Below are 12,281 nucleotides of genomic sequence, written 5' to 3' on the forward strand. Positions count from 1 at the left end.
GTAATTAACGATGGCCTTCGATGCCGATCGACGCCGACGCAGTAAATAGAGAATTACTATTGTAAGGTTGAACACGTGGAGGTAACGGTTAAGTATCAGTGAACTTGAACTTGCAACAACGTTAAGGTGAACAAGTTACGAGAGATAGAATACATTGATCTCGATTGAAAAAAACTGATTTGAATCATTAGCAATCCGCCGTAACTGTACTCGCATTCCGCCTTCCTCATCGATTCTTGACCAAGGTAAACGTCTTCTACATCTTATCGAACGCCACGCGCACCGTCTGTATTTAATTAACAGAGCAAAACACGGAGAAAGGATTGCCGATTGCCTTTTTAAACACTACTGACCGAGTAGAGAAGACTCTTCGATGGAAAAGATTTATTAGATCGACGTTAAACTTTCGAGATCCGCAGAATTTATTCGCATTAGGTGCGGCGTATGAAATGTTTCGTTTCTAAAATTGAAAATCGTGTATCAAATGATATACACGATGTATGTCTCTTTGAATCGAACAGTTCGTATGTGGTAAATGAAAAACGTGGTTGAAGTGGCAATCGGGGACACCTGTGGAGCTAGTACCGTTCCGGTGAAGGCGCGTATTGTGAGATGAAAGTGAGAAGTGGAGAGTCGGTGTCGGCTATCTTCAACGGGGAACGTGGAAGTGTCATTCAGAATCCATAGATCGGTACCGTTAAGTTTATCTCAGTCTAATAGAATGCTATAAACGAGTTTGGAAAACCATGTGCGCTTGAGATATTAACATTGGTACCCGAAACAAGATAACAGTTTTCAGGTCAAATGAAATTGATGAAACAAGTTCATTACTTTCTCAAGTTCGCGTGAATAATACTCGATGCTAACGTGATACAATTCGATATTTAACGATCTAACGGACGATCTATTGTAAAGAATTTTCATGAACTAAAGTAGGCGACCATGAATTTTCTCTTGAAGACAAGAAAGTAAAAAGCCTGAAGCGGAATAAAAAAATAGGCCAGCAGGCGTCTGGTGATAATTAATTCCGTAGAATAGAAATTTCACAAAAGACGATTTATATGGGATGATAAGTGAGCAAGTGTAGATTTTATGGGCAAGGTTAACGGTGAGAAGAAACAGGGAAATCGATGACGGATTAATAAACGTGATTGGAAACTCGCTGACCGACTATGATAACCTGTGATTATGAAGAAATAAGAAATGATGTAGATATGGCTAATTGTGAGTACTGAACAATCTTTGGAAACTCGGAGGAATCTGTTTTTATGTATCGCTCGATTCCTGATGCTGAGGGGAAATTAATAAAGAGTTACGTTGGGCATCACTATATCTTGAAAGTCGTGAGCAAACGATCGTTTAGATTATAGTAAAAACAACAAATTGACTAACAGTAGTTTTACAGTAATTAAAACTTGTGACAAGAATCATCACCGAGTACATTGAAGCGATTTCGCTTGCCGCGTCACGCGACAAAAGCTAAAAAAGTAAAGAGGGAGGGAAGAGGAGAGGCGAATGGCAAATATGGACCGTGGAGGGAAACGTGTACGCTACACGTTACCGTGACAGGTGGAGGAGACGCGGTAGAGACTGATCTTTAATGATTTAAGTCGGCGGTCGACCCACTTACCCACTAAACTCTAAGCCTAGCAAGCGAGTTTTAGCGCGAGCTCGTCATCGGCGTCATCGTCACCGCTCTTTAATGATCAACGGTACATGCTACTCGAGCCCCCACGTTCCCATTCAACCGAGAATCGCCTTTCTCTCTTTCTACCGATAGATGGATGGATGGATGGATGGTTGGACAGATGAACCATCCTTTTGTGTTTTACAACCTCTCGCGATCTTTCGACTTTCTCTGTAACGAGTACCGTTCGCCACGGCCTGGAACGAGACAGATTCACGCGCACCTTCCTCTTACTAGAAAACGGAATCGGCCAAGGAATTCAAAGTTCAATGCTGCCTTTTACAGATTCCCGAAAAAAGTGGTACGAGTGAAAGTTATGATCGAATGGTACCTGCTATCTTCCCAAGACGAAAATAGATCCGAAATTTGAATAATTCAAACTTTCCAATCGAAAGTTAATACAGAGTGAATCAATAAATTATTGTTGAACTATTATGTACCCCAATTTTTATTCCCTTGTATTCAGACGTTTAATTATCCTTTATGTATATATACGTGTATATTTCACAAAACTTTCTGCCTGTTTTCCTAAACGCGTGCTTGTTTTGTTTCTTACTCGCCTGAAACGAGCAGAACAGAACGGCCATAAAAAGCAGAGTAGGAACGGATGCAACAGCATTTTCGCAATTTCGTACGATCGTTACTTCAGTTTTGTGGATCGAAATTACGGTTTCGTCGTTCGACGACACGTGCCGCAGCTTTTCGACTTATTCTTAGTTATGCGATTCACGCATAACGTGACTCCAAGGTTGCACTCTCACGAGCGATGCATTATTTCGCTTGATAATCGCACGAAACACGTGGCACGGTGTCATTTTTCCCGCGCTAAACGTTCTCCAAAGGAGAAAGAAGATACGCTTGTAAGAAATTATTCCTGCGTTCTTCCATTACCCTATATAAAAAATCCTTGATGGATTGTCTCCTCAAAATTTCGGACTTTGCTACAAACTTTCATGTTTCGAAAGTGGAACTCGTATTAACTACGTGCCACAAAATAAACGATATTTTTCTTAATAGATAAACTTCCGTTCACATCTCTTCTGTAGAAATTAAATAAAGGAGAAAGTTTCGGAAATCTTATGAATATAATGAGGAAAACAAATACTTATGCAAACTTGGTGTTCTTTGAAACAGCGAAAGTCACGATGACGCGCGATTGAACAGTTAGTTTTAATTATTCACGTGACCACAGCATTCATCTTTTTGTACAATTTTTTCTCAGATCATTGATTTATAGAAGTGTGATCTATATTGGAAAACTATATGCAAATGATGCTGTCTAAACGGAATTGCGACACGTTTTTCACTTCAAGATAAATACGACATGTATTGCAAGAATGAAACGTTGAAGTTAAGCAAGGCATACGAGGTCTTTGTTCCTAGCGATTAGAATTATGACCGGCGAGCGGTGCAATAACGACGGATCCGTGTAATTCGGCGAGGAAAAGTGGAGCAGGAGGTCAACGTATGTTGTCGTTTTTTTGCGAATACTGGGAGCCGCGCGAGAACGAGTTGCAGCCGACGAGGTTGCGTCAACGCAAAATCGAACATTTATGCGTGCGCCTACGAACTTGCAACGGGCCGTTGCGCAAACCGCGTCTCTTATGAAATGCAACCGCTAGGGAAATGAACAAGGGCTCGATCTTTTTTCCATATACATATAAATCGATTAGAATTTCATTCAGCAGCGAAAACAGCAAACAACATGTTTGCAACCGAAATCTAAAATAAAAGTTGTGAAATGTTAGATGACAAGAAGATTGATTCCCTACGATGTTTCAAGAGAAAATCGAGAGAGTTAATCGGTGACGAGACGAAAGTCGACCTACCTATCGAATCATTTAGAATATTGAAACTGCAATCGTGGCCACGATGCATCTGTCAATTGACAATTGATGTTGGCTTTCTGGCCGCGCCTCGGGGCTTACCTCATGTTTGCCAGATGGCAAAGTGGCTTTGTAACTTCCTCGAATTTTGGAACTACTGGAGTGATACCGGAAAAATCATTAGGTACGAAAAATGAGCTTATGAGGAATTTTGGTCTTGGAAAATTGTTCCGTAATTCGAATTAAGACGGACTTTAGACGGACGCATCAGCGCGAACCAACCCGGCATGGTAAAACCTGTCGGCGATCGAAGTCCCTGCCGGCACAGCTCCGGAGATCACCCGGGCACAATGCCCAATGCCCCACCGCCACGGGCAAGGCGACGCTCCTTTCGCGATGCCCAGAAGTCGAAGTTAAGAAATAAGTAAAGATACTGACAAGAGCCGATGCCCTGTCCAAAAGTTGTCACAGTACCAAGTAATTGGAATCAACTGGCAGACTTCTTGACCCGGACAACGTCAGACGTCGATCAACTTCGCGTGCGTGTTCAGAATATACAGATTGCTCTACCAAACCATCTTACAATAACGCTTTCATTGATTTTTCCAATGCGAGATTACCATCAGACACACTTTATTTACAACAATAACATTTACGAAGCAAAACGATCGATTAAAAAAATATAATATATTCGACTTCTAATATTTGATCATGTATTCTTTGCTTAATACAATTGTTATAATAAATGCATTCTGTTTATCACATTATCACATATCTGTGATAATCTAAATTCCCTTTGCATATTTTCGATTAATCTGAGCAATTAGGAATTTAATTTCACTATCAAAAAAGCCAGGTGGGAAAGAAGTTTATATACTTTCGCATTCCGTCATCGCACTTATTTGGAAGTTAACGATCCTCATTAATTTTTATAACGTTTCGCTCGTTACGTAACTGACCAACTCGTCCTTGACTCCTCCATACACCAGTAAACGTGATTTTCCATCGCTCTATAATTACCGTTAGGGCATTTGAGAAAACGATTATTACTGATCTCACAAAAATAACAAGTTAAGAGTGATAGTATGAGTCACTCTTCAGAAAATGAATTAACTCAGTCCGTTAAAGATTGTAACATTACGTTCACGCAATGTTTCAATATACCGATACATTTAATGACATCAGTTATTCGTAATATAATTGTAAAAATGATTAATTCTCAAGTGGAAATGAATAGAAAAGTGAAAGAAGATGTAACTTTCAGAAATGGCGTCGGCGGCGGCAGAGTTGGTTGTCGAGAGGGAACCGGAACTGATCGAGATAGTGGACACGAACCGGACACTGGTGGGTGCGCAGGGTCTGGTGAGGATGGCCCTGGACCAATACACGGAGATTCTCACCACAGTTTCGGATCCACGGGTCAACGATTGGCCTCTGATGGACTCACCCATACCCACCCTTTTCATCGTTCTCCTCTACCTTTACGGCGTGACGATATTCGGGCCACGGGCGATGGCCAACAAGAAACCCTTCAAACTACGGGAGGCGTTAGTCGCGTACAACGCGTTCCAAGTAATCTTCTCCTTAGGGATGATGTACGAGGTAAGCGACTGCGATTCGAAACTCGCCGGCGGATAATTATTAATCGTTCCTGTTTGAAAGTAGCTCGATCCCCCTCTTCCTCTCCAGTGGCAGTCTTCTGTTTACTAGAGCACGCCAGCTTTTCACACGATCAAGTTGTAACTATGCAGAATCTGACTCTTCTAAGTATTTATTGTCTATTATACGTTCTATCAATAAAATTGTATGGTTCAAACCAATATTCAATAAATCCTGGATAGTTCATATAAAATTATGAAAGATCATAAACAATTTTCATCTGTTCATTTATATTTTCATAGTGTCTCGTTCATTCATTTCTATAGACGTATGAATGGGATATAATTATGTGTATAAATCTCATAATCAGTTAGGGAATGCAGGAGGATAGAAGAATGTTGTGAAGTGGTTAAAGCCACCACACAGCAAAGTTTCGAGGACGTTTCGAAACCCTGCAGGCTTTCTCTAAATAGCTGAGTGTGTAAGGTTCGCGAGAGATCGGTGCATCTCTGGATTCAAAGTTCACGGCTATCAAACCTCTCTCTCTCTCTCTCTCTTGATTGTAAGTAGGTTGCGAGACGAAAATGTCAGAGCTACGAAAAGTGGCAGGATTATGCTACGAAAGTCATAGCAGTTGGTTTCGTTAAGTCTGTGCTGAAGTGTAACAGTGAAAGCACACAGCGAACGAAACTATTCATACACCAGGCGTTAACGAGTTCGAGTATTTCAACGACCTAGACTCCAGACCGTTTCTTGAAGGAAACAACCGATCGCGATATCGATCGCCTGAACGATTTCAATAGAATAGGGTTCGGCTACCGCGTGCATTCAACCGTGTTGCGTTTCGTGGGCGAGCTGCTGACGTCTAATCGAAACACTCTAATGCAATTCGGCAAGTCCTGGACAAAGACCTTCGACAAAGAGCCTGCAAATTTTATCGGAACGATAAACGAGATCAAGCAGCTATTTTACTCGGGTAAAGAAAACTAACTGGAAAGTCGAGATTGCTTGATCTAGTCGTTTTACTTTGTAATTACACTTTGTATCGTGTCCTCCAAATTTTATAGTGGAAAGACCACAGAGATTGTGATTACCTTGAAACCATGTAATTTTGACGATCGGAAAGGTTTCACTCCGTTTTCTTATGTAGATTCGAAGGGATTAGATTACGAAATAACTGTCTCAATCAGCACACCTGATCTTTTATAGGCATTGTCGATCATTTGAAATCAGAGCTTTCAAACATAATGCATGCGTCTCGACACGAAAGTGTTGGGTCACATGCATGGTTAAAAAAACCATATCGCGTCAGGCATTCCCTTCGTTTCTTTCTGCCCAATTGCATATATAAAATCGACGGAATTCGATATCTGCTTGACTTAATTCATACACAGTATTGCATTAACTTATCCTGAATTTTTTTAACCATTTTAATGGACTGTAAAGGATGTCGCAGGTTGATGTCATTGTTGGGCAATCGCAACACGTGTCCTTGTCAGTAACATCAAAATTACTGATTCCACTTTGTACAAAGAAAATATAGAACAAAAAATGACGCAGTGGATAAGATAGCAAACGCGCTACGTCAATACATTCACGGAAACTTTTCCAAAAACGTGACAGAAGACCTGCGAAGATCCTGATACGCGCGTAACAAGTTCGTGATAAGCGATCCGATAATTCACAGTTGACAATCCGAAATCTGTTGATTTCCCAAGCTTTCTCAGAAGAGCTTTTTAAAAAAATACCCCCGTTTGATTGTAAAATGTATAATCGAATAAAATATTGTAAGAATATAAATGAACAGATAAAAATTATTTCTATTATCTTATTTCAAGTAAAAACTTTGAAATTGAAACTTGAAATGAAATTGAAATTATTTATGATTAGGATTCATTATATGACAATATAATCTTTCAATTGAAATAATTTCTGCTGGAATATTGCCCACTTTTTGGCGGTAAGAACAGTTCGCGTTCACCGTAACGTGACGAATGCTCAGGGATGACGAACGGGCGAAAAAGCGGTGTAGCAAAAAGAAAATAATCGCGTCGATTCGCGAGCCTTCCAAAACTTATTGCCCAATCGATTACACTCGAGGCTCTCGCGGTTCGTTAAAGACGAAGCATCCTGTTTTCGACTTTCCACGAATCGTTCGTTCGCAATTCTTTGTATCCGCAGCGAGCGGCTTGTTGTTATGCCATGCGTTGTCCAATTTCGGAAATGTCCCGCAACAATTATAATTGGCCAGTGACCAGAATCGATAAGTGCGCTCTCATTTTGAAAATGCGCCAAATTTATATTAACATTTTACATTGACATGTATAAAGTGGTTTAGCAATCGTGATGCAACGAGAAAGATCCGTTTAGCTACGATTATTTCATACGAGGCACTACAAACCGTCGCACTTCACCGCAAAGCGAGTTTCATTGGAACAGGCGCTGCGTTTCTGCAGTACCTCAATCAACTCTGATTGAATGGTGCTAAAACTGAGGATAAAAGGTCTTTCTAACTGACAACAATGTTATAAAATCTAGATTCATCTTAGAAAGTTATCTTCTAATTCTTCTTGGTGTGAAGCAGTTAATAACAAAAAGCTATCTGGAAAGTCGACCAACAATTCTCTTTCAGTGGGTTTCTAGCTTGTTCTTCGTGTAAAATTGCATCGGAACGAGCGCAAGAAGCGGTTGAATTTCGTTCGAATCGTTCGTTTCCGTTTTACGGTAGAGACGCATCTACGGAGAAGAAATGACCGCAAGAAGTTGGTTACTTGTGTCGACGATTCCTGTTGGAAGTAACTGGTACATTGTCCCAAGACAGATTTTTATCGTGATCTAGCAAACTGTTTTCTAAACAAGTAGCTACAACTAACACTACTTATCAATCGATGGCAATTAACTTATCGTGACGCAATACTTTCTGGTTTTATTTCCAATAAAAAAAACTTGATATTCATCTACATTCCAAGACCGATGAAAAGTGAATAGTCTAAACTCTAAACAGCTCTATCGTAAGTGTCAACCTAGTTTCTTCAACGTTCCCCGTTGCCATGAATAGAGGCAACATAAACAACGTTATCAAAAGCTGCTGTGAACTATTATCTCAGGAAGAATGAAAGTCCAAGGAATGCATCCTGACCGTGAACTCTTGTTTCACAGCACCTGATGTCTGGGTGGCTACTGGACTACAGCTATAAATGTCAACCAGTGGACTACTCCCACAATCCCTCTGCGCTGCGAATGGCGAATCTGTGCTGGTGGTACTTCATCAGTAAATTCACGGAATTCGCTGACACGGTACGTACCAACAGGATTCCGAAGGTTTCGTAACTCGAAAAATTAGTAGCATAGACGACGGTCAAGCCTGATTTCATGGGTTTCTTTCCTAATGCAAACCGGTCGCTCAAGCAGAAACACGATCTGCTATAGTTTAGAACCTGTTGCTCTTATTGCAACGTGAGCTCGTATTCAAATTGTTCGTTTCGATACTCATAGAAGAGGTACAGAAAATATGCTCTTGCACATATCAAAACGCTAATGCAGTTCCGTTAATAAATTGCTTAAAAAATTTTACATGTAATTTATAGAGATATGCAAAATATCCGAAGTCGATCGAATATCGCAATGCATAAATAGTTAGACAGATTCCAATGTAAAATGTATTTTTATAATTGACACCATAAAGATTTTAGTTTGCATAAAAATTCAATCTATCAATTACCGTAATTAATCCTTCTAAAGCTACAGTGGATACAATAGCATATTTTCTGTAGACGTGAGAAAGAAACCACTCTGATAGTATCGTCGTATCGCGGCTTATGTTTCTTCTTGCGGAAAGGAGACAGCCGAAGGCATCGAGCGTATTGCGCGGGTAAATAAGATTCGATCGAATACAACGATCGTATATTATGATAGAATAATTCATATTTAACACGCGCTTTAATGCTTCATTACTTAGAACTACACTTTTATGCATTTCGAGAAGGATTCGACGCGGACAGAATATAATATTTCCAAAGTACATGATAAAAATCAAAAGTTGATTGCACGCGTCAATACACTTCTATGATGATGAATTAAATTTCTATGCAAATCACGTTTATTAAATTAATGAATGTTTTATTTTGCATAATTGAATGAACGCTCTTTTCAGATATTCTTCGTGCTGCGCAAGAAGGACAGCCAGGTAACGTTCTTGCACCTGTACCATCACTCCCTAACGCCGCTGGAGACGTGGATTTGCGTGAAATTCATCGCCGGTGGTCACGGCACATTGGGAAACCTTATAAACAACACGGTGCATGTTATAATGTATCTCTACTACATGGTATCCGCCATGGGGCCGGAGTACCAGAAGTATTTATGGTGGAAAAAGCACCTGACCACGATGCAAATGGTAAATAATTGAATTTCAGATACGGTATTGTAAAATGTAATCAAATTTGTTTTCAGTATGCAGTACAAATTTCATACGAACGATTCTACTCTCAATTATCATAATCTATCTACAATAATTTCTTAGCACTGTTAACAAATCATGCAGCACCATTTCATATGCGGTCGCCTACACATAATCGCATTGCTCCTCGATCGAAACAATACCCATTATTCGAGGGAAATCGAACGAATATATCTGATCTAGGCGAACATCTCAAGCACGGATGATAGCGAGGCCCGATAGAACACGACGTTTCCGACAGTGACGTCAATAATCAAGAATTAAAGCAAAAAACTAGAAACGTTTGATTACGTTTACTCTTGCACGTGTAACGAACGTACATACAGCCGCAGTTGCAGTGTGGTAACAGGAACCTATTACACCAATTCCTGCGTTCATCAACGAACGGCAATACTGCTCTCTAATGTGCACCTAACGTTTGACAACCGTACGCAATTCACTCCCTTGTGCAAACTAAATTAACTAATTTAAACATGTACAAAATGAAATTCATGTTATACATGAAGGGCTCAACAGAAAGAAGAATATGAACAAATGGACGAACTGCTAATGACTCGGAGATCTCGGTGCGTTGTTTGAGCACGTGCATGCACGTGACCGTGTCGAGCTCGCGCAATAAGCAGCTACCGGCACCAAATACTTTTTAGAGCGAGATTCGCGATACCTTCTTCTTGCACAACAGCCCGGTGTTGCAGCCTGGCTGGATAATAAACCGCGTACGGCTGAAAGTGAACGGTGCCAAGTCGTATACGTGCACTTGTTCAAGCACAGGGTGCATCGAAGAGTGCAAACCCATTTGAAAGGGATAAGCAATCGAAACGAAATAGCAATGAAGGAATGATCAACGTTCTTTAAATTATTCAGGAATTTTCCTACAGAATTTTATCAGCAAGTAACAACGATTCGATTTATCTACTGATGTGAATAATGAGCAAGCGGAGCTAAATTTTGCAACCCTCTGATAATGACATTTCTCGCATCGGACGATGACAAAGAAAATTGACGACATGGACAAGTTCCTGTTGAAAGTACGGAGATGAAAGAAGCGTAAGATAAAGTGGTGGGTTTCGGACGGATTCTGGGCCATCGTTGACCACCCGTGGAAATGTCTGGACAAAATTTCGCGCGCACCCAAAAGGTGGTAGGGGCAAGGGAAAGTAAAAAGTACAACGCTTGGCCAATTGCAGGCTGACTCGCTTTGGCCGGATCTGGCCGACTCCGTCGCGGTGGCGCAACAATTTGGTATTCGGATTTGCACCAACACCATCGTGACTGTTCAAACATCGACACCATAACACAAATAAACGGTCGCATGTCTCGCCTATATGTACATGCTCTTACTTACCGATTTGCCTTTATCTCGCAAGACCATTGACTTTCCGCACAAAAGAACACCGAGCTGTCCTTTCCCGGACTCACAGATGTTCGCCGAGCCTGCTCAAGGATGTTCCGCAACCGTTCCTAACGACCTGCTGCAAATAGTATTCGCTCGACTCTCCGATAAAGATGAAAGACTTTTAGACTTTATAAGTTTTAATGGGCCCGAATGACATACCCTTTCAGTTAACCCAATGACATTTTCGTAGGGAGGTTCTCCACGTAAATTCTGATTTAACATAGTGCGACTCGGAATTGCATCAAGCTAACGTTTCATCCTAGCAATCGTTTGTTTCGTTTAATATGTTTACGCGTCATTTGGCAATGAAGTTTCACTTTTCCATGCATTAATCAGACGCGGAGTACGCAGCCAGATTGTCGCGCAGTGTTCTATGTGATCATCGCTCGATTACCGTTGCGTCATTATACCGTGATTGTAAATAATAATGTACGGTACCCACATTAATTCGTCAGATTCGCTTGCGACACTTTGCACTTCTCGAACCAAGGGAAAGGCGTCAACATTCTATACTATTTCCACTTCGTTAGACGCGTCGTTCAATGAGCAAATATTGTCTCAAGAATTAATTAGATATTCGCAATTGCAGTGCTACTTGAAATTCTGAGGTCGCAGCGATGTTTAATGTGAAGAGATTGATTAATTATTAGACTGCAGATTGTATACATTTATAAGGATATCAAAATCTGAATACTTATTTCACTATTTAAATAATAGAATAAATGTTTACCTAGATCACATTTTTTAAACTTATAAATAGATGCATAAAAATCACATAATCATAATCTCATAATCTCATATCATGCATAAAAATCTGCAGTCTATGTATGAATAATAGAAAATTCTACTGACCTTTGAGTTCAACACGTTCTGCTGTTCGCAGGTGCAATTCTTAATGGTGTTCGTGCACAGCGCCCAGGCTTTGGTGTTTGACTGCGGTTATCCGAAACTGGTAGCGGCGCTTCTTCTACTTCACTCGACGATCTTCTTCATCCTCTTCGCGGACTTCTACCGACAATCGTACAACAAGGGTGGAAAGAAGGCGCTGAAAATCGAATAGAACGAAAGGACGTTTACGCGCAACCCTAAAATTTTGCCACTCTCTCCGACGCTTCAACCTATCCGCGAGCACACGATCGATAAAAAAAGAAGGTGAACATTAATGATGTATTGGCTATAAATCCCAAAAGTTTATGTACCTTAGAAAAACACATTTCCTATAATTAAAAAGAAATCAGACGTCGGAAGAATAATGCTAATAATAAATAGCTACGTGCTAAAAAGTATAGAAGGAAATATCCAATTAAGTATTGA

General features: G+C 40.4%; 2 protein-coding genes across 4 annotated transcripts in view; one reads left to right on the forward strand and one right to left on the reverse strand.

Moving 5' to 3' along the window:
• Positions 1-11,910, reverse strand: part of sit (stuck in traffic) — a 39,978-nt gene extending 28,068 nt beyond the window's left edge. Inside the window, exon 1 of the mRNA XM_026815315.1 lies at positions 11,820-11,910. The gene's annotated coding sequence lies outside the window, so the exon portion shown is untranslated. The remainder of the gene's footprint in view (positions 1-11,819) is intronic.
• LOC108627088 (elongation of very long chain fatty acids protein AAEL008004) overlaps positions 1-12,172 on the forward strand; it is a 19,775-nt gene extending 7,603 nt beyond the window's left edge. For 2 of the 3 annotated variants that reach the window (XM_018028139.2, XM_026815318.1), the window contains exons 2-5: positions 4,778-5,115; positions 8,272-8,409; positions 9,266-9,508; positions 11,851-12,027. In XM_018028139.2, the coding sequence (XP_017883628.1) occupies positions 4,780-5,115; positions 8,272-8,409; positions 9,266-9,508; positions 11,851-12,027 (894 nt within the window). In that variant the 5' untranslated portion in view covers positions 4,778-4,779. Of the gene's footprint in view, positions 1-37; positions 246-4,777; positions 5,116-8,271; positions 8,410-9,265; positions 9,509-11,850 lie in introns of those variants that run through there. The other variant, XM_026815317.1, reaches the window with a different exon arrangement.
• Positions 12,173-12,281: the final 109 nt, after the last annotated feature.

This window comes from Ceratina calcarata, unplaced genomic scaffold (assembly GCF_001652005.2).
Source record: "Ceratina calcarata isolate Rehan_Ccalc_2016 unplaced genomic scaffold, ASM165200v1 scaffold44, whole genome shotgun sequence".
In the NCBI taxonomy this organism is placed as follows: domain Eukaryota; kingdom Metazoa; phylum Arthropoda; class Insecta; order Hymenoptera; family Apidae; genus Ceratina; species Ceratina calcarata.